Genomic DNA, 25051 nt, shown 5'->3' with positions numbered 1-25051 from the left:
GTAAGGAGGAGGCTGGGGCGGGGAGGGGGAGCGATAGTATGGTGAGAGTGGTGGACAGTGAAGTGTTGCAGTTTAGATGGAGGTAGGAGAGTGGTGCGGAGGGGGGAGGGGGTAAGTAGCCAAAAGGAGACAAATAAAAATAAAAATAAAAGAAATTAAAAGACTGGGTGTGACGGTGAAATGACAGCTGTGTAGTGCTGGAATGGGAACAGGGAGGGGGATGGATGGTTGAGGACAGTGACTAACGAAGGTTGAGGCCAGGAGGGTTACGGGAACGTAGGATGTATTGCATGGAAAGTTCCCACCTGTGCAATTCAGAAAAGCTGGTGTTGGTGGGAAGGATCCATACGGCACAGGCTGTGAAGCAGTCATTGAGATGAGCAATGTCATGTTTGACAGCGTGTTCAGCTACAGGGTGGCCCATTTGTTTTCTGGCCACGGTTTGTCGTTGGCCGTTCATGCGGACAGAGAGCTTGTTGGTTGTCATGTCTACATAGAATGCAGCACAGTGGTTGCAGCTTAGCCTGTAGATCACAAGACTGGTTTCAGAGGTAGCCCTGCCTTTGATGTGATAGGTAATGTTAGTGACCGGACTGGAGTAGGTGGTGGTAGGAGGATGTACGGGACAGGTCTTGCATCTAGTCCTACTACAGGAGTATGAGCCATGAGGTAAGGGATTGGGAGCAGGGGTTGTGTAAGGATGGACGAGTATATTGTGTAGGTTCGGTGGATGGTGGAATACCACGGTAGGAGGGGTGGGAAGGATAGTGGGTAGGACATTTTTCATTTCAGGACACGACGAGAGGTAGTCGAAACCCTGGCAGAAAATGTAATTCAGTTGCTCCATTCCTGGATGGTACTGAGGGGAATGCTCCTCTGTGGCTGGACTGTGGGACTTTGGGATGTGGTGGGAGATTGGAAAGATAAGACACGGGAGATTTGTTTTTGTACAAGGATGGGAGGATAATTATGGTCAGTGAAGGCTTTAGTGAGACCCTCGGTATATTTAGAGAGGGACTGCTCATCACTGCAGATGCGACGACCACGGGTGGCTGGGCTGTACGGAAGGGACTTCTTGGTATGAAATGGGTGGCAGCTGTAGAAGTGGAGATATTGCTGGTGGTTAGTAGATATGATATGGATGGAGGTACTAATGTAGCCATCTCTGAGGCGGAGGTCAACATCTAGGAAGGTGGCTTGTTGGGTTGAGTAGGACCAAGTGAAGCAAATGGGGGAGAGGTTATTGAGGTTCTGGAGGAATGTGAATAAGGTGTCCGCACCTTCAATCCAGATAGCAAAGATGTCATCAATGAATCTGTACCAGGTGAGGGGTTTAGGATTCTGGGTTTTTAGGAAGGATTCCTCTAGATGGCCCATAAATAGGTTAGCATAGGATGGTGCCATGCAGGTGCCCATAGCCGTACCGTGGATGTGTTTGTAGGTAATGCCTTCAAAGGAGAAGTAATTGTGAGTGAGGATATAATTGGTCATTGTAAATCTGTCATCACTTCACTAGTTAATACTGTGTTTGGAGAAGTAACTCAATTATCTACTTTGTCCTGCATAAGTTTGAATTCCTTTCACAGTTCATCTACAAACTTCTTGGTATTACTAAGTTTGGAAGATAAAATTGAAGATACGTTGTTGGAGGTTACTCTCGCGGCAACTTTTCTGTCTTATTGTCTCTTCTACCTGTTCCTCCAGATTACTGATATTTATTATATCTGAAGCGGCTAGTTTCTCATTAAGACTTCTTTCATGTTAATCAACTCATTTGTTAATGCCTGCAGTTTGCGATTGGACTACTTTACATACACTCTGAAATGATCCTAGTTTTTCACTCAGTTCAGACTCTACATTATTACATTTATCTTCAATATCAAATTCTAGTTTCTTTGCCAAATCCTGAAATTGGTTACTCTCTGTCTGACTAAAGTCAGTGAACAGTTGGTTTACATGAGTACTGAACAAACTAGAAAACTCCTCTCTCAAATGTATTTTAAAATTCTCTACTTTAGTAGTTAAAGTGTCAAATTCAATCTTCAAATTTTCCATGCCTTCACGTAACTGACTAAATTCTTTACTTTGTTCATCTACTGTAGCACTTAACAATTCTTAAGTCTCATTCTGAACATCCAATTTATTATTTAATTGAGTATTCACTGAATCTAATTTAAGACTTTGAGCATTTAGGGTTGTATTTAGTTCTTTTCTTAAAGAAATATTTTGAGCAATAAATTCTTTATTTTTTGCATCTAATCTAGAATTTAATTGTAAACTCTGAGCTTCTAGATTTTTACTTAAAACAGTAATTTGGGTGTTAACAGTTGCTGAATCTGCCCACTGGGCTTTAATTAAATTCACTATTTCAGATCAGTCTGGCATTTCCCTAGTCACTTTAATAGCTGTGGCTGGTTCTGCTAGTTGCTGTTCTTGATCCATATTCTTTCTACTTTTCGATCTTGTGATCATTAAAAAATAATTCACCCCTGAGTATAATAACTATACTAACAGTCTATTTTTGAACAGTGTCCTTAACTTTACATTCAAATAATTATTGTCTTATGCTCACCTGGCTTAGACTTAGGCTGTGTCGGTGAGCACCGGGGAACAGCACGGGTGCCGGCAGCGTCAAAGGTTAGCTTCAGTATTGGTATTGGTGAACAGATTTGTAGTCAGCACTGGTGAGCAGCAGCTGGCGACGTTGTTGTCGGTTGCTGGTTACTGCGTCCACATCCCCGTGATCTGTATGAGGGCTGCTTACTCTCCACACCGGATCATCGTCGTCAAATAGATCTTGTTGCAACTCTTCCTAGTCTAAATTGTTGAGATTTTCCTTACTTCTTCTTTTGTCTGGTATTCATCAACTCCCACCCTTTTTGCCATTTATGCAGAATCCAACTCTACGAAACAATTTCTCTGTCTTGTTACCATTGGTTGCTATGGCAACTCACAATATCTTCTTACGTTGATTACGTTTTAAAATTCCTCTTTCTTCGAGTCCTGATCACGACGGTCGCCACATTCTAACGGTTTGGAAAAAAGAGAGGTAGTGCAACACTGCATTGCGCACTCTCCTTTTCTCTTATTACAATTGACTTAACTTGAAACGTTCAGCCAATCCTCTTCTCTGGACACGCGGCTGCGTCGATCTCCACAACTTCTTCTCTGGAGAAATAATGCTGTTTAGAGGGATTAAAAGAAAAACACTCTCTCTCTCTCTCTCTCTCTCTCTCTCTCTCTCTATGCTCTTGAAATAACTAGGTACTCTCATAATACTGTCAGTTCAGTTCTGGTATATTTCGATTTCCAAATTCTTGCAAGTCAATTGTGTCTTTAACCATCAGGTACAATTAAGTATATTTACAATGTGGTGAGTTAAACAACCACCCGAAATTCAAAGACAGTTCTTGTTTCTAGCAAGTCTAACACCCGAATTAAGAGTCTCTAGTCAAATCATTTCATTTGTTCATAACAATTACAGTCATTACACTGTCAAAGAATAACGCATGCTTGCTCCTTGTACATAACATACAGCTTCTGTGGCACGAGCTGCAAACGCTTGTCTGTGCCAATCGACCACCACGGTTGCAGTATTCTCCTGATACACGTCCATCCTGCACACACACAAAAACTGGTAGTGCAGTAGACACATCTCCACTCTTTCACACTCATACTTAAAATATAGAGTGTTCGAGATGGTGGAAGACTGAGTGTCTCTAGAATTTATGCCGAAAGTCTCGAGGCACTACAGTGCCTTTCACAGGAGAGGACAGGACACCTAGTTGGTGATGGGAAGATGTATGGGACAGATCTTGCATCTAGACCTATTGCAAGGATATGAGGCAAAGGATTGGGAGCAAGGGTGGAATAGCAAGGGACAGGGATATTTTGTAGGTTCAGTGGATAGCAAAATGTTACTGTGGGAGGTTTAGGGAGGATATTCCTCATTTGGCATGATGATGGGTAGTTGAAACCCAGGCAGAGAATGTGATTCAGTTGTTTCCTTCCTTTATGTTACTGGGTCAAAAGAGGACTGCCTCTTTGTGGCCAGGCAGTGGCTATGCAGGAGGTGGTGGGTGAATGGAGAGATAAGGTTCTGGATAAGGTTGGAAGGGTAATTTTGATCTGTGAAGACCTCCGTGAGACCCTTGGCATGTTTGGAAAGGAATTGCTCATCACTACAGACTTGTGTACTGTGGGTGACAAGGCTGTATGGAAGGAACTTCTTGGCATGGAGTGTGCAGTAGATGTCAAAGTGGGGGTATTGTTGTTCATTGCTAGGTTTGATATAGATGGAGGTACTGATGTAGCTATCCTTGAGGTGTAGTTCAACATTAAGGGAGATGGCTTGTTGGGTGGGTGGAGGAGGACCAGTGGAAGTGAATTGGGGAGAAGGTGTTGAGGTTCTGTACAAATGTGGGTGGGCCATCCTCACCCCTTGTCATATCATGAACATGTCATCAGTGAATGTGAGCCAGATGAGGGGTTTGGGTGGTCAGCAAGAGTTTCTGTTGATGACTCATGGATTAGTTGACACAGGATGTTGCCATGTGGATGCTCAGTGTTGTTCCCCAGATTTTTTTGTAAAAGATGACTTAATTGCAGAAGTAATGGTGGGTGAGGGTATTTTTGATCGTGTGACCAGGAACAAGTAATAGGTTTAGATTTAGTTGGGCATTAGATGAGATAGTTTACAGAGTGGCAAGGCCATGAACATTGGGGATGTTTTGCATTCCAGTCTCCCACCTACCTATCCCCTTCCCTGCTTCCACTCTAGTACTACATAGATGTATCTCGCCAACACACTTGCAAGTCCTTTCCCCTTTTGTGCTTCACTACTCTCTCCTCTCCCTTTCCCTCTCCCCCCTCCCAGCCAGTGAATGCTGTGCTAGAAGATGAGAAGGGGGGGGGGGGGGGGTTGGAAGTCCCCGACCACTCTCTTCCAGATAGCATCCCATCACTGTACCTAACAGTCTCACCTTGCATTAAGTTCCTGGAAGCTCCCCTGGACAGAACTGTCATATTCCCCCACCCATATCCAGTTGTCACTCGCCCTCCCCACCTTATCCCACCTTGTTGCTGGCACTACACGTCCCTGATTGCTGCTCCATCAGATGCCGTTGCAGTTGGGCTCTAGTGCCCTGAGATAGTGGTCGTTTGTGTGTGTGTGTGTGTGTGTGTGTGTGTGTGTGTGTGTGTGGTGTTTTTTTCCTACAGAAGAAGGACTTTGTACAAGAACTTTAATATTTTAGCAGGCTTTTTATTGTGCCTGTCTTTGGTTCAATACCACCTCCATGTGGCAAGCAACAATCTATCCTTTCTGTATTTGTTGTTATACTTTCCATAGTATCATCCCCACCCATGAACCATGGACCTTGCCGTTGGTAGGGAAGCTTGCGTGCCTCAGCGATATAGATAGCCTTACCGTAGGTGCAACCACAACAGAGGGGTATCTGTTGAGAGGCCAGACAAATGTGTGGGTCCTGAAGAGGGGCAGCAGCCTCTTCAGTAGTTGCAGGGGCAACAGTCTGGATGATTGACTGATCTGCCTTGTAACACTAACCAAAACAACCTTGCTGTACTGGTACTGCGAACAGCTGAAAGCAAGGGGAAACTACAGCTGTAATTTTTCCCGAGGGCATGCAGCTTTACTGTATGGTTAAATGATGATGGCGTCCTTTTGGGTAAAATATTCCAGAGGTAAAATAGTTCCCCATTTGGATCTCAAGGTGGGAACTACTCAGGAGGATGTTGTCATCAGGAGAAAGAAAACTGACGTTCTACAGGTCGGAGCATGGAATGTGAGATCACTTAATTGGGCAGCTAGGTTAAAAAATTTAAAAAGGGAAATGGATAGGTTAAAGTTAGATATAGTGGGAATTAGTGAAGTTCGGTGGCAGGAGGAACAAGACTTCTGGTCAGGTAAATACAGGGTTATTAATACAAAATCAAATTAGAGTAATGCAGGAGTAGGTTTAATAATGAATAATAAAATAGGAATGCGGGTAAGCTACTACAAACAGCATAATGAACACATTATTGTGGCCTGTTATGACTCGCTGATCATTCAAAGTGCCGCCGCGCAATTACGCGCATCCTCTACGTGTGGTGCTGTCTGCCAGCCATGCAGCAGCTGTGCCACCTAAGCGGCCAGCCGAGCAGCGGCCGCTAGACTGGGACTCGGTGCTTATTCGAATGCTAATGTCTACACATGTCTTACTTGTCAACTTACTCAGTGACTTATATGTGTTGTTGTGTCGTTCCGAAATATATGTGTTAAACTTGAAGTTCTAACAATTGGCGACGAGGTAGTGGATTTTTCCTTTTCACCGTTGACTCACAGGGTTCCATGGCTACTGTCGAGCAACTATTGCAAAATCTCCTTGAACAGCAAACGCTTCTAACAGCGGCGATTCACGATTTCGTCGCGGCGTCAAATGCGTGGCGTTTCTCGTCGTTGGCTATACCTCCTTTTCCTCCTTACGACGAGACGGCAGAAGACTGGTCTGATTATGAAAAATGTCTTCGACAGCACTTCTTGGCATTTCATGTCACGGACAAACAACCATGTAAGTCTCTGTTCCTTTCCTGGATTTCACCTCAAATGTATCGATTGTTGTCGCAATTGGCTCCTTTGAAGGATCCTGCGTCTTTGTCCTTTGCTGAAATGTGCTCACTTCAATCTGTCTATTTTCAAAAGCAAACGCATGTGGTAGCCTCTCGTGTTGCCTTTTATCGTTGTCGAAAACAACCAAATCAATCCTATCGCGCTTGGGCTGCTGAACTTCATGGCCTCAGTCGAAAGTGTCAATTTGTTACTGACGTTCACAAAGAATCCTATGCCGATTTCATGGTACGGGATGCTATTATCCGGTCGGTGCCCGTCAAAGAAGTTCGGCAACGTGCCCTTCAGTTGGCGAATCTGACTCTAGATGAAGTTCTCTCCATTGCGCAGTCTTTTGAAATTTCTCGCGCCGCTGGGGCGCAAATAGAAGCGTGGGGTGATGTTGGGGAAATACAACCTCTGTGCGCTGTTGACGACGCGTGCGGCGTGTCCCCGCCGGCCGACGAGGCCACAGTGCACTCCCATGCGCAGCCTCAGCCTAGCCGTAAACAACCCGCTAAGAAACTGCAGCAAAACCCCCGGCAACTTCCTTCATGTCCGCGGTGTTTTACGAAACATTCACGCGAGGATTGTCCCCAACGTTGGGCTGTGTGTCACAATTGCAAAAAGAAAGGGCATGTGTCTTCTGTTTGTAAATCCGACTGCATACATGATGTTCATGAACATGACGCTGATTCTGATTCTGTGTTGTCTGTCAATTGCACATCTTCCCTTTCAGGGAAGTTATTCCTCACTGTCCAAATCCTTGGTCGAGATGTTCGCATGCAAGTGGATACCGGTTCTGCTGCCACTATAATTAATTCTCAGACGTATCTTCAGCTGGGTTCTCCACTCCTGTCCCCTGTCACTCGGCAATTACGGACGTACAATAAACAGAAGATTTCTCTCTTGGGACAGTTTAATGCTGAGGTATCTTACAAATCCGTCGTTCGCACTGTTCCCATATTTGTGGTCGACCAGAGCAACGCAGAAAATCTTTTTGGTTTCGATGCCTTTCGCGTTTTTGGGTTCTCCATAGATGACTCTGTCAATATTATCTCTGACGCTATTCCTTATGCTCAACTGGATTCCTTGTTGACGACATTTTCGTCCCTTTTATCTCCTGGGTTAGGCCGTGCAAACGACTTTGAAGCTCATATCATGCTCAAACCCACTGCTCGGCCTAAGTTTTTTCGGGCTCGGCCCATTCCTGTGGCCCTTTGTGATCGGGTAAAAAGGGAGTTGGATCGTCTCACTGCTTCAGGGGTCTTGCTTCCTGTCACTTCCAGTGAGTGGTCCTCTCCTGTTGTTGTAGTTGCTAAGCCAAATGGTGATATTCGTCTCTGTGGCAATTTCAAAGCCACTGTAAATGCTCAGTGCCTCATCGACACTTATCCTATGCCCCGTCCTGAAGAACTGTTCACTAAACTTGCTGGAGGCCAGTATTTTTCTAAAATTGACCTGTCAGAAGCTTATCATGAACTTCCCCTCGACACTGCTTCCAGGCAGTTTCTGGTCCTTAACATCCCTTTCGGCCTCTATCAATACCAACGCTTGCCATTCGGGGTTACTAGCGGCCCTGCTCTCTTTCAGCGATTCTTGGAACAATTACTGCTCCCTGTCCCTGGGTGTATCAATTACGTGGACGACATTGTTGTCACTGGCTCCACCACTGAAGAACATCTTCAAAATCTCCGCACACTTTTTCATGTCTTACAGACTGCCGGTCTTAAGTGTAATCTTCAGAAATCACAAAATCACAATTTTTTCAGGCATCTATCACGTACTTGGGGTTTCAACTCTTTCGGGAGGGTATTCGTCCGCTTCAACAAACTGTCGCTGCGATCGATGCCCTTCCTCGCCCTACATCTGATAAGGAACTGCAGGCCTTCTTGGGGAAAATAGCATACTATCACAAGTTTTTACTGTCTGCGGCGTCGGTGGCTCAGCCGTTGCATCGCCGGTTGCATAAAAACGTGCCTTTTCACTGGTCCGCGTCATGTGAAGCAGCTTTCCAGAAGTTGAAGACTATGCTGAAACAGGCTCCGTGCCTGGCTACTTATCGACCTGGCCAACATCTTGTTCTTGCCACCGACGCCTCTCAATACGGGGTCGGTGCAGTCCTTGCGCACCGTTTTTCTGACGGTTCGGAACAACCCATTGCTTATGCCTCCAAAACGCTCACGGATGCCCAACAAAAGTATTCTCAAATTGAGAAAGAAGCTTTGGTCATCATTTATGCTCTTCATAAGTTTGGTGTTTTTCTCTATGGCTCAAAATTTCATCTTGTTACGGATCACAAACCACTTGTTTCCTTGTTTCATCCATCAACGTCACTTCCCGACAAGGCTGCACACCGCCTCCAGCGTTGGGCTCTTTACTTGTCCCGTTTCAATTATGAGATTCATTTCCAGCCGACAGCTCAACATGCGAATGCTGATGCTCTGTCTCGCCTTCCTATGGGTCCTGATGAGGCATTCGATAGGGACGAACTTTTGTGTTTCCACCTGGATAATGCCGAGCAGCAGGTTGTGGACGGGTTCCCCATCACTGGGGACAGGCTGGCGGCTGCTACGGTTTCTGACCCTACCCTCTCCCGGGTTTTACGCTGTATTCAAAAGGGTTGGCCAGATCGTCCGTCCGCTAAGACTTCTGAACCGTTGTGGAACTACTACACTTTGCACTACCGCCTCACGGCTAGGGATGGTGTTATTCTCCTCTCCACTGACAATGCTTCGACGCGTGTTGTGGTACCTGCGTCTTTGCGTGCTTCGGTCTTGCGCCTCCTTCACCAAGGGCACTGGGATGTGTCTCGCACAAAATCTCTGGCGCGCCGTCACGTGTACTGGCCTGGCATCGGCTCTGAAATAGCACACTTGGTCGCTGCCTGCGGCCCTTGTGCGTCACAAGCCGCTGCCCCGAAGTCATTTTTGTCACCGTGGCCTTCGCCTGAGAAGCCCTGGGAGAGCATTCATACTGACGTTGCGGGACCCTTTTTAGGTACTTATTGGCTCCTCGTAATTGACGTCTACTCTAACTTTCCTTTCATTGTCCGTCGAACGTCACCTACCACCGCGGCAACCACCAGTGCTCTCGCCCGCATTTTTTCTTTGGAAGGCCTCCCCTCTACTCTTGTTACTGATAATGGTCCGCAATTTGCCTCTTCCGACTTTGCGGATTTTTGTGCTCGTCACGGCGTTACGCATGTCACGGCCCCGCCGTTCCATCCACAATCCAATGGTGAGGCTGAACGACTGGTCCACACATTTAAGGCTCAGATGCGGAAACTTCTGACTTCTTCTGCTGCTGATGATGCGCTTCTCCAGTTTCTGGCATCTTACCGTTTCACACCCATGGGCGACCACAGCCCGGCTGAGCTCTTACATGGCCGACAGCCCCGCACGCTACTTCATCTTCTGCGGCCTCCCACCTCACGGCCGCGGGTGCCTTCACTTGGCTGGTTCACCGCCGACGACCTCGTCTGGGTACGGGGATATGGCAGGCGGCCAAAATGGAGCCCGGGCCGCATCTTAAGACACCGTGGCAGACGCCTGTATGACATCCAGACGGACATGGGTGTTGCAGTGCGTCATTCGGACCAGCTTCGGCCTCGGGTGCCAGCAACGCCTGTTCCGAATGCCGCCACACCGCCTTTGGCTCTACCTGATGCTCGGGATCTTGGCATCTCTCAATACTCACAACGCAGCCCCCTCACCGTCATCGCGATGCCAGCACCAGAACGGACGCCACCAGGAGACGTGCCCATGCAGGAACTGGAGGACCCTCCTCTGTCAGAGCACATCTACTCGCCTCCTCCTCCAATGGACGCCGACACATCGCCCATGTCTCCTGTCATATCAACTGGACTTGCCGCAACGGGCAGATTGGTGCATGGGGCCCCAGCAGATTCGACCCCTACTTCTCCTGTCATCTCCACCCGTTATCATCGGGGACACTTCCGTCCGTATGGGAAGCCTCCTCCTCGAGACTTTACGGCGAGTCAAACAATGCCTATGGACGTTAGCCATCTCCAGGACACCTCCATCAAGACCAGTGCAACAATTTCAAAGTGGGGAAAAGTGTTGTGACTCGCCGATTATTCAAAGTGCCGCCGCGCAATTACGCGCGTCCTCTACGTGTGGCGCTGTCTGCCAGCCATGCAGCAGCTGCGCCACCTAAGCGGCCAGCCGAGCAACGGCCGCTAGACTGGGACTCGGTGCTTATTCGAATGCTAACGTCTACACATGTCTTACTTGTCAACTTACTCAGTGACTTATATGTGTTGTTGTGTCGTTCCGAAATATATGTGTTAAACTTGAAGTTCTAACATGGCCTACATAGATATGAAGCCCTCGCCTAAGACAGTAGTACAAGTTTATGTACCAACTAGCTCTGCAGATGATGAAGAGATTAATGAAATGTATGATGAGATAAAAGAAATTATTCAGATAGTGAAAGGAGACGAAAATTTAATAGTAATGGGTGACTGGAACTAGATAGTAGGAAAAGGAAGAGAAGGAAACGTAGTAGGTTAATATGGAATCGAAGTAAGGAATGAAAGAGGGAGCTGCCTGGTAGAATTTTGCAAAAAGCATAACTTAATCATAGCTAACACTTGGTTCAAGAATCATAAAAGAAGGTTGTATACATGGAAGAAGCCTGGAGATACTGGAAGGTCTCAGATAGATTATATAATGGTAAGACAGAGATTCAGGAACTAGGTTTTAAATTAATTGAATTAAATCGGGTGATGCTGCGGGAATTAGGTCAGGAAATGAGACACTTAAAGTAGTAAATGACTTTTGCTATTTGGGGAGCAAAATAACTGACGATGGTCGAAGTAGAGAGGATATAAAATGTAGACTAGCAATGGCAAGGAAAGCGTTTCTGAAGAAGAGAAATTTGTTAACATCGAATATAGATTTAAGTGTCAGGAAGTCATTTCTAAAAGTATTTGTATGAAGTGTAGCCATGTATGGAAGTGAAACTTTGACGATAAATAGTTTAGACAAGAAGAGAATAGAAGCTTTCAAAATGTGGTGTTACAGAAGAATGCTGAAGATTAGATGGGCAGATCACATAACTAACGAGGTAGTATTGAATAGAATTGGGGAGAAGAGAAATTTGTGGCACAGCTTGACTAGAAGAAGGGATCCCTTGGTAGGACATATTGTGAGGCATCAAGGGATCACCAATTTAGTATTGGAGGGCAGCGTGGAGTGTAAAAATCGTAGAGGGAGACCAAGAGATGAATACACTAAACAGATTCAGAAGGATGTAGGTTGCAGTAGGTACTGCGAGATGAAGAAGCTTGCACAGGATAGAGTAGCATGGAGAGCTGCATCAAACCAGTCTCTTGACTGAAGACCACAACAACAACAGTTTCATTTTGGGCTAAAGTGGGGATAAGTCAGGACCATTTATGCAAGCTGGTGTGCTGTGTAGAAATAAAAATAAGCATCCAGAAATAAAAATAAGTATTCAGAACATAAATATGTTTAGAATATACACAACCTCACTAAATTAAATCACAGTTTATAAAGATGATACTAAGTAATGTTTTCATTTATTTTGGAAAATGCATGCCACTTCCAGGTTGTTTTATATAGTTACATAAACAGAAGTGAGGAATGACAGCCACTCATCTGTAGCTGATGGATATGTGCCACATAAACAAAAATAACAATACACAAACTGTACTAACCTTCAAGCTACCACTTTGCTTTCATTTAAGTACTCACTTCCCACACACAGCCACACAAACACCTAATTCTACCTACCCACAGCTACACGATGACAGGGTTGTGTGTGGTGAGAGTGTGCTTAAAATAGATGAAAAGCATTGACAAGTAAAGTCTCTGGGCTGTTAAATGTGTCTGTGCTCCACGCATTATTTTGCCTCATTTTTATTTATTGCTTCCATCCTGGAATTTCTGTTTTTTAAATCTTTTGTTGTATCAAATATATTCAGCATATGCATAATGTTATTCAGTTAATTGCAGCAGTTTCATACCAGTTTCATAAGTTGTAATTGTATGTTTCAGTTTAAAATATTTTTTAGTTCATAACTGTATCACGCGTACCAGCAGAGGCAAAAGTTGGTTAACAAATTCTTGGAATTCATGTTTGCATGATTTGATCATGGATAAACTTACAACACAGCAAAACTTTTTCATTGGCTTTGTTAGCCTTATACACAAATATAGCTTTTGCTTGCATTTCCAAGCAGTGTAGTAAGTAGCTAGATTAGGTCACTGTATACTTGTAACTATGTATATATCTTCTTGATGTTTTTCAGAGTTAAATATTTTGGAATTTTTCAGATAGATTGCATTTAAGGGGTTCTCCCACATTAATAGATAATTAACTGAGACACCCACATATTTGTAACTATTTACCTCCATTAATAATTAATTTCTACTGGTAAGGCGTGTCATTTTGTTGTATTATACTGTTTGGCTATATGTACGTAAGTTGCCCTCTGTGCACCTACTGACTGGTTATTCTCACTAAAATACCATATTAGTCTCTCTATTACTTAAAGAAACTATTTATTCCAGTCTCCTATTGATAGTAGTGTCATTTCAATACATTATTATATTTTCACCTAAAGCTGACAACATGTAATTTACGTATAGAATGAAAATAAGAAGTTCCACGACTGATCCCAGGTGTGTGCCCTACTTTTTTAGCTATAGCACTGACCATTTTATGCTTTACTTGTGTACACTGTTCACATTTTTCTTGTAATGGTTTTATGATTACATAGCAACGTATTACATCATTGTACCATACTTAGTCTAGTACCGTTGAAATGTTATGGAATATACCACAGATTTTTCTTCATTCGTAAGTGAAGCTGTCCTCGAGTGGGAGGTTGGTTTCAGAGGGCTTTTGTAGGTGTGCTCCAGTTGGAGTGTCAGACTACAGGTCAAAAAGCAAAATGATCAGCATTCAATACCTGCCTTCCTCCAACCTTTCAACTGGCATAACCAGGAAGATGTAGGGCAACCTAAAGTTTTAACATGGCCTCCAAGTTACAGTGCAGTTTGAAATTTTTGACATTAACAAATAATTGCCAGAGTTACAAGAAGCAGTCTTCATTCAAATGGCTAAGAATTGTCTCTGCAGTCACAGCTTCCTCTCTTCAGCGGTCCTCTTCATCTCCATGTTTGAAGAGCTCCCATCTCGCTGATCATATTTTTTAAATAGGTTTTTTTAGTCATGCCTTTGTTTTCTTCCATACAGTCTTGCTTTCGAAGATGAAACAGTATGTGACAGAACAGGGTGGCCAAGTAGAGAATGCTGAACCTTTGGCTCTGTAGTCTGACATATAATATCTGAATTAATGGATCAAAAAATGCACTGTTATTGTATTAGAAGATCTCTTTCTAAATCTGAGCGTAATTTGAGAGATTATTCCTTTTTATAATATTTTGGTATTCTGTTTCTTGTGAGGGTTTCCAGTATTTTCATATACAACAAATGTAACAGTGTTGGGCGTATAATTCATGGGATTTTTTTAACCACCACCTTTGTATAATCCTCCATCCTTACTTCACATAATATGTCTTGTTACTGCCATGGAATTCTACTGTACTTAAGATCATTCTGTGCCATTGCCTTGATTCCACAGTTAACATTGCCTGTATGGTCTGGAAACTTTAATCACTCATCATCATTAGTTACTCTGGGTCGTTGGATACACTGATATGTCCTTCTTAACCCTTCTCCTACTTTTCTGTCCCACTACTCTTCCCTATTCACCTCTTACCATCTTACTGCACCGCCTCTCCTCTCCCACCCTTTCTTTTTTTCCCAGACCTCATCTTGTTTCATCTGCTGTTAATTCTGTCTAATGCAACCTTCCTTCATCCACTGTTTTCTCAGGAGTTTTTATAACTGAAGAAACTTCCTAATGTCCCATTCTCAACATTGCTATTACAGATCTTTTATAGTGATCTGCATATGACAGTGTAAAGCTGACTTCATTCCATCTATATCTTCCTGAATTTATAGTGACCTAGAAGTGTAAAAGCTAATTTTTTTTCATCTGTAGCTGCCTATGTATGAAAAAAGACAACATGTCTTGTGAAAACAAAATCATGGAGCTGACAGTATCTGGATAAGTCTGTAATTTAGTCTCACTAATTTATGTCATAAGACTTAACTCATTTTTAAATCTATGGAAAACATTATTCAGTAATAAAGTAGTAAATATTTTGTTTGTGTGCCAACTTTTTCATGATTTGCCATTACAGATTTGTTTTTATAATAGTTCGTGTTTGTTGTTAACAGAGCAAGCCATCAACAGCAAAAAGTACTTTCTCAGCCAAATTCTTTAAAAATATAAATTTACATTTCTGGTCTATAAATTGTACAGAAAATAGTTCTTTTTATTTTGCTGCATATTAAGATTTCTCCCCATTTCATTCACAGATAGAGTGCAGAAATAGTTATTGCTTGTGCGTTTCTATGCAAAGAATTGATGTATGATGAGATGAACAATATTTGTATGTTGTGCCCTGAAGTGGTAGATGTTGAGAAGCAATCACAAATACAAAATCAACAGAAATTGCTCAGCAGTGGAAAGGCTTCTGGACAAGATGAAATACCTTTGAGATTTTACAGAGATTATGTAATACACTCCTGGAAATTGAAATAAGAACACCGTGAATTCATTGTCCCAGGAAGGGGAAACTTTATTGACACATTCCTGGGGTCAGATACATCACATGATCACACTGACAGAACCACAGGCACATAGACACAGGCAACAGAGCATGCACAATGTCGACATTAGTACAGTGTATATCCACCTTTCGCAGCAATGCAGGCTGCTATTCGCCTATGCAGACGATCGTAGAGATGCTGGATGTAGTCCTGTGGAACGGCTTGCCATGCCATTTCCACCTGGCGCCTCAGTTGGACCAGCGTTCGTGCTGGACGTGCAGACCGCGTGAGACGACGCTTCATCCAGTCCCAAACATGCTCAATGGGGGACAGATCCGGAGATCTTGCTGGCCAGGGTAGTTGACTTACACCTTCTAGAGCACGTTGGGTGGCACGGGATACATGCGGACGTGCATTGTACTGTTGGAACAGCAAGTTCCCTTGCCGGTCTATGAATGGTAGAACGATGGGTTCGATGACGGTTTGGATGTACCGTGCACTATTCAGTGTCCCCGCGACGATCACCAGTGGTGTACGGCCAGTGTAGGAGATCGCTCCCCACACCATGATGCCGGGTGTTGGCCCTGTGTGCCTCGGTCGTATGCAGTCCTGATTGTGGCGCTCACCTGCACGGCGCCGAACACGCATACGACCATCATTGGCACCAAGGCAGAAGTGACTCTCATCGCTGAAGACGACACGTCTCCATTCGTCCCTCCATTCACGCCTGTCGCGACACCACTGGAGGCGGGCTGCACGATGTTGGGGCGTGAGCGGAAGACGGCCTAACGGTGTGCGGGACCGTAGCCCAGCTTCATGGAGACGGTTGCGAATGGTCCTCGCCGATACCCCAGGAGCAACAGTGTCCCTAATTTGCTGGGAAGTGGCGGTGCGGTCCCCTACGGCACTGCGTAGGATCCTACGGTCTTAGCGTGCATCCGTGCGTCGCTGCGGTCCGGTCCCAGGTCGACGGGCACGTGCACCTTCCGCCGACCACTGGCGACAACATCGATGTACTGTGGAGACCTCACGCCCCACGTGTTGAGCAATTCGGCGGTACGTCCACCCGGCCTCCCGCATGCCCACTATCCGCCCTCGCTCAAAGTCCGTCAACTGCACATACGGTTCACGTCCACGCTGTCGCGGCATGCTACCAGTGTTAAAGACTGCGATGGAGCTCCGTATGCCACGGCAAACTGGCTGACACTGACGGCGGCGGTGCACAAATGCTGCGCAGCTAGCGCCATTCGACGGCCAACACCGCGGTTCCTGGTGTGTCCGCTGTGCCATGCGTGTGATCATTGCTTGTACAGCCCTCTCGCAGTGTCCGGAGCAAGTATGGTGGGTCTGACACACCGGTGTCAATGTGTTCTTTTTTCCATTTGCAGGAGTGTAGAACTTCCCCAAGGCATTCAACACAGTTCCCCACTGTTGTTTAATGAACATAATATGAACTGGCTGAGTATCAGTCCTGATTTGTGACTGTGTTCAGGACTTCCTTGCAGACAGAACTCGTGTCATTCTTAACAGAACAGAATCAACAAATGTAATTTTGGAAGGACCCCAAGGGAGTGTTACTGGGTTGTTACTGTATACAGTATGTAGAAATGCCCTAGTGAATACCACTGGATTAACAGTAAGGCCATAAGCAGATGATGATTTTTCTCTGTAGGTATGTTACAATTTCAGAAGACTGTAATGAAATGCAAGAAGACTTGCAAAGGATCAATGACTGGTGCAAAGATTGATAGTTTCCAAAGAATGTAAATGAATGTAACATATTACTAATAAAAAACAGTGAGAGCAATTAATTTTTGATTACATTATTGTTAAAAAATAACTACTGTAAAACTTACAACAGTTGAAAGTGGAATGATTACACAAAAGAAATTACTGGAAAAGCAGTTGACAGACTGATTATTTTGGAGAGTCTTAAGGAAATGTAGTTCATTCATGAATGAAGTAACTTATGAAATATTTGTTTGAGTGATTCTTCAGTATAGCTCATCAGTCTGGGATTGTAAGCAAGATGAATTAAGAGAAGAGAGAGAGAGAACATTTTAGAAGAATGGAAAATAATTAGACCTGAAAGTTCAAATTTGAACAATAAATAAATAATCAGAACTAATGTAAAGACCTACAAAGAGGGCTGTTGGGTCAGATTTTTGAAGCCTTCTGAGTACCAGAATTTGGAGAGTAAGAATTTAACTTTCTAATACCTCTTTGGATTTACATAATCTGCTTGCTTTTAAATTTTTCTACCGGATCATAGGATTCCTTTTTTTCCCCAATCCCTCAGTACCAACATCCCCTTTCCTGAGAGAAACCTCGTCTCTACCTCTCCCACTTCCACTACAGACCATTTGACTTGAATCTTTCTGTTAACAACTCTCTTCTTCTCTTCCTGCTACTCCACCCTTCTCTCTTTCTCACCTCCCCCCCCCCCTCTCTTTTTTGTGATTAGCTTGTCCCTCCTCCCTTTTTTGTGATTAGCTTGTCCCACTTGCAAGCTTTTCTCTTCCCTTATTTTGTGCCCTCCATTTCACAATTTGTTATGATTTCACAACACATTCTTTACTCTACATTTTTATTGTGTTTCTTTCTTTAGACCTTCATTGCTTCATTTGATATTTATTTACTGTTAACTCCGGTGTTGTTCCTTTTTTATATTTCTCCCAGTATTGCTCCACTCAGACAATCATATCTTCTCATTCTAATAAAAAAATTTCAAGTACTCCTCCGCTTTATTTTCCTTCTCCTCTTCACTTCAAATATCTTCAGACCATATATTGTAAATAACAGATGCTAATAACATTGAGTGTGCTAAATACATAAACATGCAATTCAAGACACTCAGTATGAACTTAATTATGGAGGTACAGAAAACGACAATCAATAGTTTGTCATCATCACAGTTTTTGAGCAGAAAGTATTTCCATGGGCTCTTAAATGTCTTTGTATTATTTAGAGTTCACTCTTTATCCTAGTTGTGAGTCATAACCAGGTTCTTCAGGAGTATGAAGTATGTTCAAAAAATTCTGGAACATTGTCCACAAAATTTTTCTACACTTACCTTTTACTTATTGTGCAAAGTCTCCTTCAAAATAATCTCCGCCACAATTGATACACCATTCCCAATGCTGTTTCACTTCCAGAAGCAGTCTTGGTATGCCTCTTACTGGATTGCACAAAATGCTGTCTGCAAATATTCTTGTATCTTGCCTATTGTTGAAAATCTTCAACATTGCAACATGATTTTCTGCTGTGGAAACAAAAAAACAAAAAACTCTGTGGGGGCCAGGTCTGGAGAGTATGAAGGATGAGGCAGTACAGTGATATCGCGTTTTGTGCAATAGTCTTGCACCAACAGAAATGAATGTGCAGGTATGTCACTGTGATGCTGGAGCTATGAATTATCTCGCCATCTTTCAGGCCATTTCTGTTAAATCTTCAAATTTAACACATATTTCGGACAACACAACACCACATATAAGTCACTGAGTAAGTTGACCTGTGTACAAGTCGGCATTCGATTAAACACTGAGTCTCAGTCTAGCGGCCGCTGCTCGGCTGGCCGCTTAGGTGGCGCAGCTGCTGCACGGTTGGCAGACAGCGCCGCACGTAGAGGACATGCGTAATTGCGCGGCGGCACTTTGAATAATCGGCGAGTCACAACACTTTTCCCCACTTTGAAATTGTTGCACTGGTATCGATGCAGGTGTCCTGGAGATGGCTAACGTCCATAGGCGTTGTTTGACTCGCCGTAAAGTCTCGAGGAGGAGGCTTCCCGTACGGACGGAAGTGTCCCCGATGATAACGGGTCGAGATGACAGGAGACATAGGGGTCGAATCTGCTGGGGCCCCCTGCACCAATCTGCCCGTTGCGGCAAGTCCAGTTGATATGACAGGAGACATGGGCGATGTGTTGGCGTCCATTGGAGGAGGAGGCGAGTAGATGTACTCTGACAGAGGATGGTCCTCCGGTTCCTGCATGGGCACGTCTCCTGGTGGCGTCCGTTCTGGTGCTGGCATCGCTATGACGGTGAGAGGGCTGCGTTGTGAGTATTGAGAGATGCCAAGATCCCGAGCATCAGGTAGAGCCAAAGGTGGTGTGGCGGCATTCGGAACAGGCGTTGCTGGCACCCAAGGCCGAAGCTGGTCCGAATGACGCACTGCAACACCCATGTCCGTCTGGATTTCATAGAGGCGTCTGCCACGGTGTCTTAAGATGCGGCCCGGGCTCCATTTTGGCCGCCTGCCATATCCCCGTACCCAGACGAGGTCGTCGGTGGTGAACCGGCCAAGTGAAGGCACCTGCGGCCGTGAGGTGGGAGGCCGCAGAAGATGAAGTAGTGTGCAGGGCTGTCGGCCATGTAAGAGCTCAGCCGGGCTGTGATCGCCCATGGGGGTGAAACAGTAAGATGCCAGGAACTGGAGAAGCGCATCATCAGCAGCAGAAGAAGTCAGAAGTTTCCGCATCTGAGCCTTAAATGTGCGGACCAGTCGTTCAGCCTCACCGTTGGATTGTGGATGGAACGGTGGGGCCGTGACATGCGTAACGCCGTGACGAGCAGAAAAATCCGCAAAGTTGGAAGAGGCAAATTGCGGACCATTATCAGTAACAAGAGTAGAGGAGAGGCCTTCCAAAGAAAAAATGCGGGCGAGAGCACTGGTGGTTGCGGCGGTGGTAGGTGACGTGCAACGGACAATGAAAGGAAAGTTAGAATAGGCATCAATTACGAGGAGCCAATAAGTATCTAAAAAGGGTCCCGCAAAGTCAGCATGAATGCTCTCCCAGGGCTTCTCAGGCAAAGGCCACGGTGACAAAGATGACTTCGGGGCAGCGGCCTGTGACGGGCAAGGGCCGCAGGCAGCGACCATGTGTGCGATTTCAGAGTCGATGCCAGGCCAGTACACATGACGGCGCGCCAGAGATTTTGTGCGAGACACACCCCAGTGCCCCTGGTGAAGGAGGCGCAAGACCAAAGCACGCAAAGACGCAGGTACCACAACACGCGGCGAAGCATTGTCAGTGGAGAGGAAGATAACACCATCCCTAGCCGTGAGGCGGTAGTGCAAAGTGTAGTAGTTCCACAACGGATCAGAAGTCTTAGCGGACGGGGGATCCGGCCAACCCTTCTGAATACAGCGTAAAACCCGGGAGAGGGTAGGGTCAGAACCCATAGCAGCTGCCAGCCTGTCCCCAGTGATGGGGAACCCGACCACAACCCGCTGCTCAGCAACATCCAGGTGGAAACACAAAAGTTCGTCCCTATCGAATGCCTGATCGGGACCCATGGGAAGGCGAGACAAAGCATCAGCATTCGCATGTTGAGCCGTTGGCCGGAAGTGAATCTCATAATTGAAACGGGACAAGTAAAGAGCCCAACGCTGGAGGCGGTGTGCAGCCTTGTCGGGAAGTGACGTTGATGGATGAAACAAGGAAACAAGTGGTTTGTGATCCGTAACAAGATGAAATTTTGAGCCATAGAGAAAAACACCAAACTTATGAAGAGCATAAATGATGGCCAAAGCTTCTTTCTCAATTTGAGAATACTTCTGTTGGGCATCCGTGAGCGTTTTGGAGGCATAAGCGATGGGTTGTACCGAATCGTCAGAAAAACCGTGCGCAAGGACTGCACCGACCCCGTATTGAGAGGCGTCGGTGGCAAGAACAAGATGTTGGCCAGGTCGATAAGTAGCCAGGCACGGAGCTTGTTTCAGCATAATCTTCAACTTCTGGAAAGCCGCTTCACATGACGCAGACCAGTGAAAAGGCACGTTTTTATGCAACCGGCGATGCAACGGCTGAGCCACCGACGCCGCAGACAGTAAAAACTTGTAATAGTATGCTATTTTCCCCAAGAAGGCCTGCAGTTCCTTAACAGATGTAGGGCGAGGAAGGGCATCGATTGCAGCAACAGTGTGTTGAAGCGGACGAATACCCTCCCTAGAGAGTTGAAACCCCAAGTACGTGATAGATGCCTGAGAAAATTGTGATTTCTGAAGATTACACTTAAGACCGGCAGTCTGTAAGACATGAAAAAGTGTGCGGAGATTTTGAAGATGTTCTTCAGGGGTGGAGCCAGTGACAACAATCTCGTCCACGTAATTGATACACCCAGGGACAGGGAGCAGTAATTGTTCCAAGAATCGCTGAAAGAGAGCAGGGGCACTAGCAACCTCGAATGGCAAGCGTTGGTATTGATAGAGGCCGAAAGGCGTGTTAAGGACCAGAAACTGCCTGGAAGCAGCGTTGAGAGGAAGTTGATGATAAGCTTCTGACAGGTCAATTTTAGAAAAATACTGTCCTCCAGCGAGTTTAGTGAACAGTTCTTCAGGACGGGGCATAGGGTAAGTGTCGATGAGGCATTGAGCATTTACAGTGGCTTTGAAATCGCCACAGAGACGAATATCACCATTGAGCTTAGCAACTACAACGACAGGAGAGGACCACTCACTGGAAGTGACAGGAAGCAAGACCCCTGAAGCAGTGAGACGATCCAACTCCCGTTTTACCCGATTACGAAGGGCCACAGGAATGGGCCGAGCCCGAAAAAACTTAGGCCGAGCAGTGGGTTTGAGCATGATATGAGCTTCAAAGTCGTTTGCACGGCCTAACCCAGGAGATAAAAGGGACGAAAATGTTGTCGACAAGGAATCCAGTTGAGCATAAGGAATACCGTCAGAGACAATACTGACAGAGTCATCTATGGAGAACCCAAAAACGCGAAAGGCATCGAAATCGAAAAGATTTTCTGCGTTGCTCTGGTCGACCACAAATATGGGAACAGTGCAAACGATGGATTTGTAAGATACCTCAGCAGTAAACTGTCCCAAGAGAGAAATCTTCTGTTTATTGTACGTCCGTAATTGCCGAGTGACAGGGGACAGGAGTGGAGAACCCAGCTGAAGATACGTCTGAGAATTAATTATAGTGGCAGCAGAACCGGTATCCACTTGCATGCGAACATTTCGACCAAGGATTTGGACAGTGAGGAATAACTTCCCTGAAAGGGAAGAAGTGCAATTGACAGACAACACAGAATCAGAATCAGCGTCATGTTCATGAACATCATGTATGCAGTCGGATTTACAAACGGAAGACACATGCCCTTTCTTTTTGCAATTGTGACACACAGCCCAACGTTGGGGACAATCCTCGCGTGAATGTTTTGTAAAACACCTCCGTCATGAAGGAAGTTGCCAGGATTTTTGCTGCTGTTTCTTAGTGGGTTGTTTACGGCTAGGCCGAGGCTGCGCGTGGGAGCGTACTGCGGCCACGTCGGCCGGCGGGGACGCGCCGCACGCGTCGTCAACAGCGCACAGAGGTTGTATTTCCCTGACGTCACACCACGCTTCTATTTGCGCCCCAGCGACGCGAGAAATTTCAAAAGACTGCGCAATGGAGAGAACTTCATCTAGAGTCAGATTCGCCAACTGAAGGGCACGTTGCCGAACTTCTTTATCGGGCGCCGACCAGATAATAGCATCCTGTACCATGGAATCGGCTTAGGATTCTTTGTGAACGTCAGTAACAAATTGACACTTTCGACTGAGGCCGTGAAGTTCAGCAGCCCAAGCGCGATAGGATTGATTTGGTTGTTTTTGACAACGATAAAAGGCAACATGAGAGGCAACCACTTGCGTTTGCTTTTGAAAATAGACAGACAGAAGTGAGTACATTTCAGCAAAGGACAAAGACTCAGGATCCTTCAAAGGAGCCAATTGCGACAACAATCGATGCATTTGAGGTGAAATCCAGGAAAGGAACAGAGACTTACATGGTTGTTCGTCCGTGACATGAAATGCCAAGAAGTGCTGTCAAAGACGTTTTTCATAATCAGACCAGTCTTCCGCCGTCTCATCGTAAGGTGGAAAAGGAGGTACAGCCAATGACGAGAAACGCCCCGCATTTGACGCCGCGACGAAATCGCGAATCGCCGCTGTTAGAAGCGTTTGCTGTTCAAGGAGATTTTGCAAGAGCTGCTCGGCAGTAGCCATGGAACCCTGTGAGTCAACGGTGAAAAGGAAAAATCCACTACCTCGTCGCCAATTGTTAAATCTTCAAATTTAACACATATTTCGGACAACACAACAACACATATAAGTCACTGAGTAAGTTGATCTGTGTACAAGTCGGCATTTGATTAAACACTGAGTCTCAGTCTAGCGGCCGCTGCTCGGCTGGCCGCTTAGGTGGTGCAGCTGCTGCATGGTTGGCAGACAGCGCTGCACGTAGAGGACGTGCGTAATTGCGCGGCGGCACTTTGAATAATCAGCGAGTCACAACAATTTCCTTCTCACATTTACTCGCAGGTGTTGCAACACATCCCGATAGTACCATCGCTTAACAGTTTGACCCTGTGCCATGAGTTCATAATGAACTAATCCTTCAAAATCAAAGAAAAGTATCAGCATGGCTTTGACATTTGACCTGATCTGGTGAGCTTTTTTTGGTCTTGCAGAACTTTTCCTGACCCGCTGTGAAGACCGAACCTTGGTCTCAATATGATAACTGTAGACACACATTCTCATCATCAGTTATGTTCTCTTAAGAAACATCTCATTCTCATTTGCATGATCCAAAAGCTCTTCAATGATTGTGAGGTGAAGGTCTTTCTGGTCTTGACCCATGAGACGTGGGACGAACATAGCGACAACATGATGCATTCCAAGATGCTGTGTCAGAATTTCATGACATTATCCAACTGAAATGTTGTGTTCTTCTGCAATCACTTGGACAGTCAGTCTTCGATTGGCATGCACAATTTCGTTGACGTTCCTCACTTGAGCATTGGCAGTAGACGTTGAGTGGTGATCTGAACAAGAGTCATATGTAACTTCTGTCTGGTCATTTTTAAACCATGTCAACCATTCATAACAGTGAGTAAGGCTCAAGCACTCATCACCGTAGGCTTACTGCATCATTTGGTGTTTCTCCATAAAAGTTTTCCTGAGTTTCCAACAAAATTTAATGCAGACGTATTGCTCCTCTAACTCTGCCATCTCAAAATTTACGAACTGTGTGACACAATGTTTTGCTCAATACAGCACTGAACAGTAAATAAGACATGTGACAATGAATCTTCCGGCAGTTACACTTTAAACACAGGCGTGTGCAGGGATTTCAACCATATTTCACTCCAACACACCATTGGCACGAAATTACGAATGTTCCAAAATTTTGTGAACAGACCTTGTATGTATTATATTGTAGGTGTTTCCTCCTTTTATTTTACACAAAACCATGTATGAGCTTTAACATATTGTTTTTTATTTGAAACTAACTTATTGTTGGCTTCATTGCTTTTTTAATAAATTCTGTGTGTGAGCTAACTGAATGCACTCCTGATGTACCACATCCCACAGATCCGACAGCGGTCAGTCAGACTCATGGCCTAATGTGGGTTTTCGACTGTCTTCTCCTTCATCTCTTCCCAAGTGCTGCACCCTGCCAAATGATGAGCATGCAGATGAAGCTGCTGGTTTACTCAGTACTCGGTATGTCTAATTACTTTTGATATTTCAAAGCTAAACTAATCTGTGATTAATATGTATAGATTTGTAAAATCATAATCACTCTGATGTTTATCTTAAAGAATGATTCAGTTATTATTTTTCAGATAAACTTAATAACGAGGTAGATCAAGTATAAGGGCAGAATACGAGACTGTCTTTGCACAAATAATAATGGGAAATACTTTCTTTGCTGTGGAAAGTTCTTGCAGAATGTAAATAATTTTGAATTAAAGGAGACTGCTCACTGAG

General features: G+C 44.9%; 1 protein-coding gene across 4 annotated transcripts in view; it reads left to right on the top strand.

Moving 5' to 3' along the window:
• LOC126162537 (transmembrane protein 94) overlaps positions 1–25051 on the top strand; it is a 501552-nt gene that overhangs the window by 336463 nt on the left and 140038 nt on the right. For all 4 annotated transcript variants that reach the window (XM_049919114.1, XM_049919113.1, XM_049919112.1 and 1 more), the window contains one exon: positions 24653–24784. In XM_049919114.1, the coding sequence (XP_049775071.1) occupies positions 24653–24784 (132 nt within the window). The remainder of the gene's footprint in view (positions 1–24652; positions 24785–25051) is intronic.

This window comes from Schistocerca cancellata, chromosome 2 (assembly GCF_023864275.1).
Source record: "Schistocerca cancellata isolate TAMUIC-IGC-003103 chromosome 2, iqSchCanc2.1, whole genome shotgun sequence".
In the NCBI taxonomy this organism is placed as follows: domain Eukaryota; kingdom Metazoa; phylum Arthropoda; class Insecta; order Orthoptera; family Acrididae; genus Schistocerca; species Schistocerca cancellata.
The sequence above is the reverse complement of the archived record's forward strand: the minus strand, read 5'-3'. Positions and strand labels throughout refer to the sequence as shown.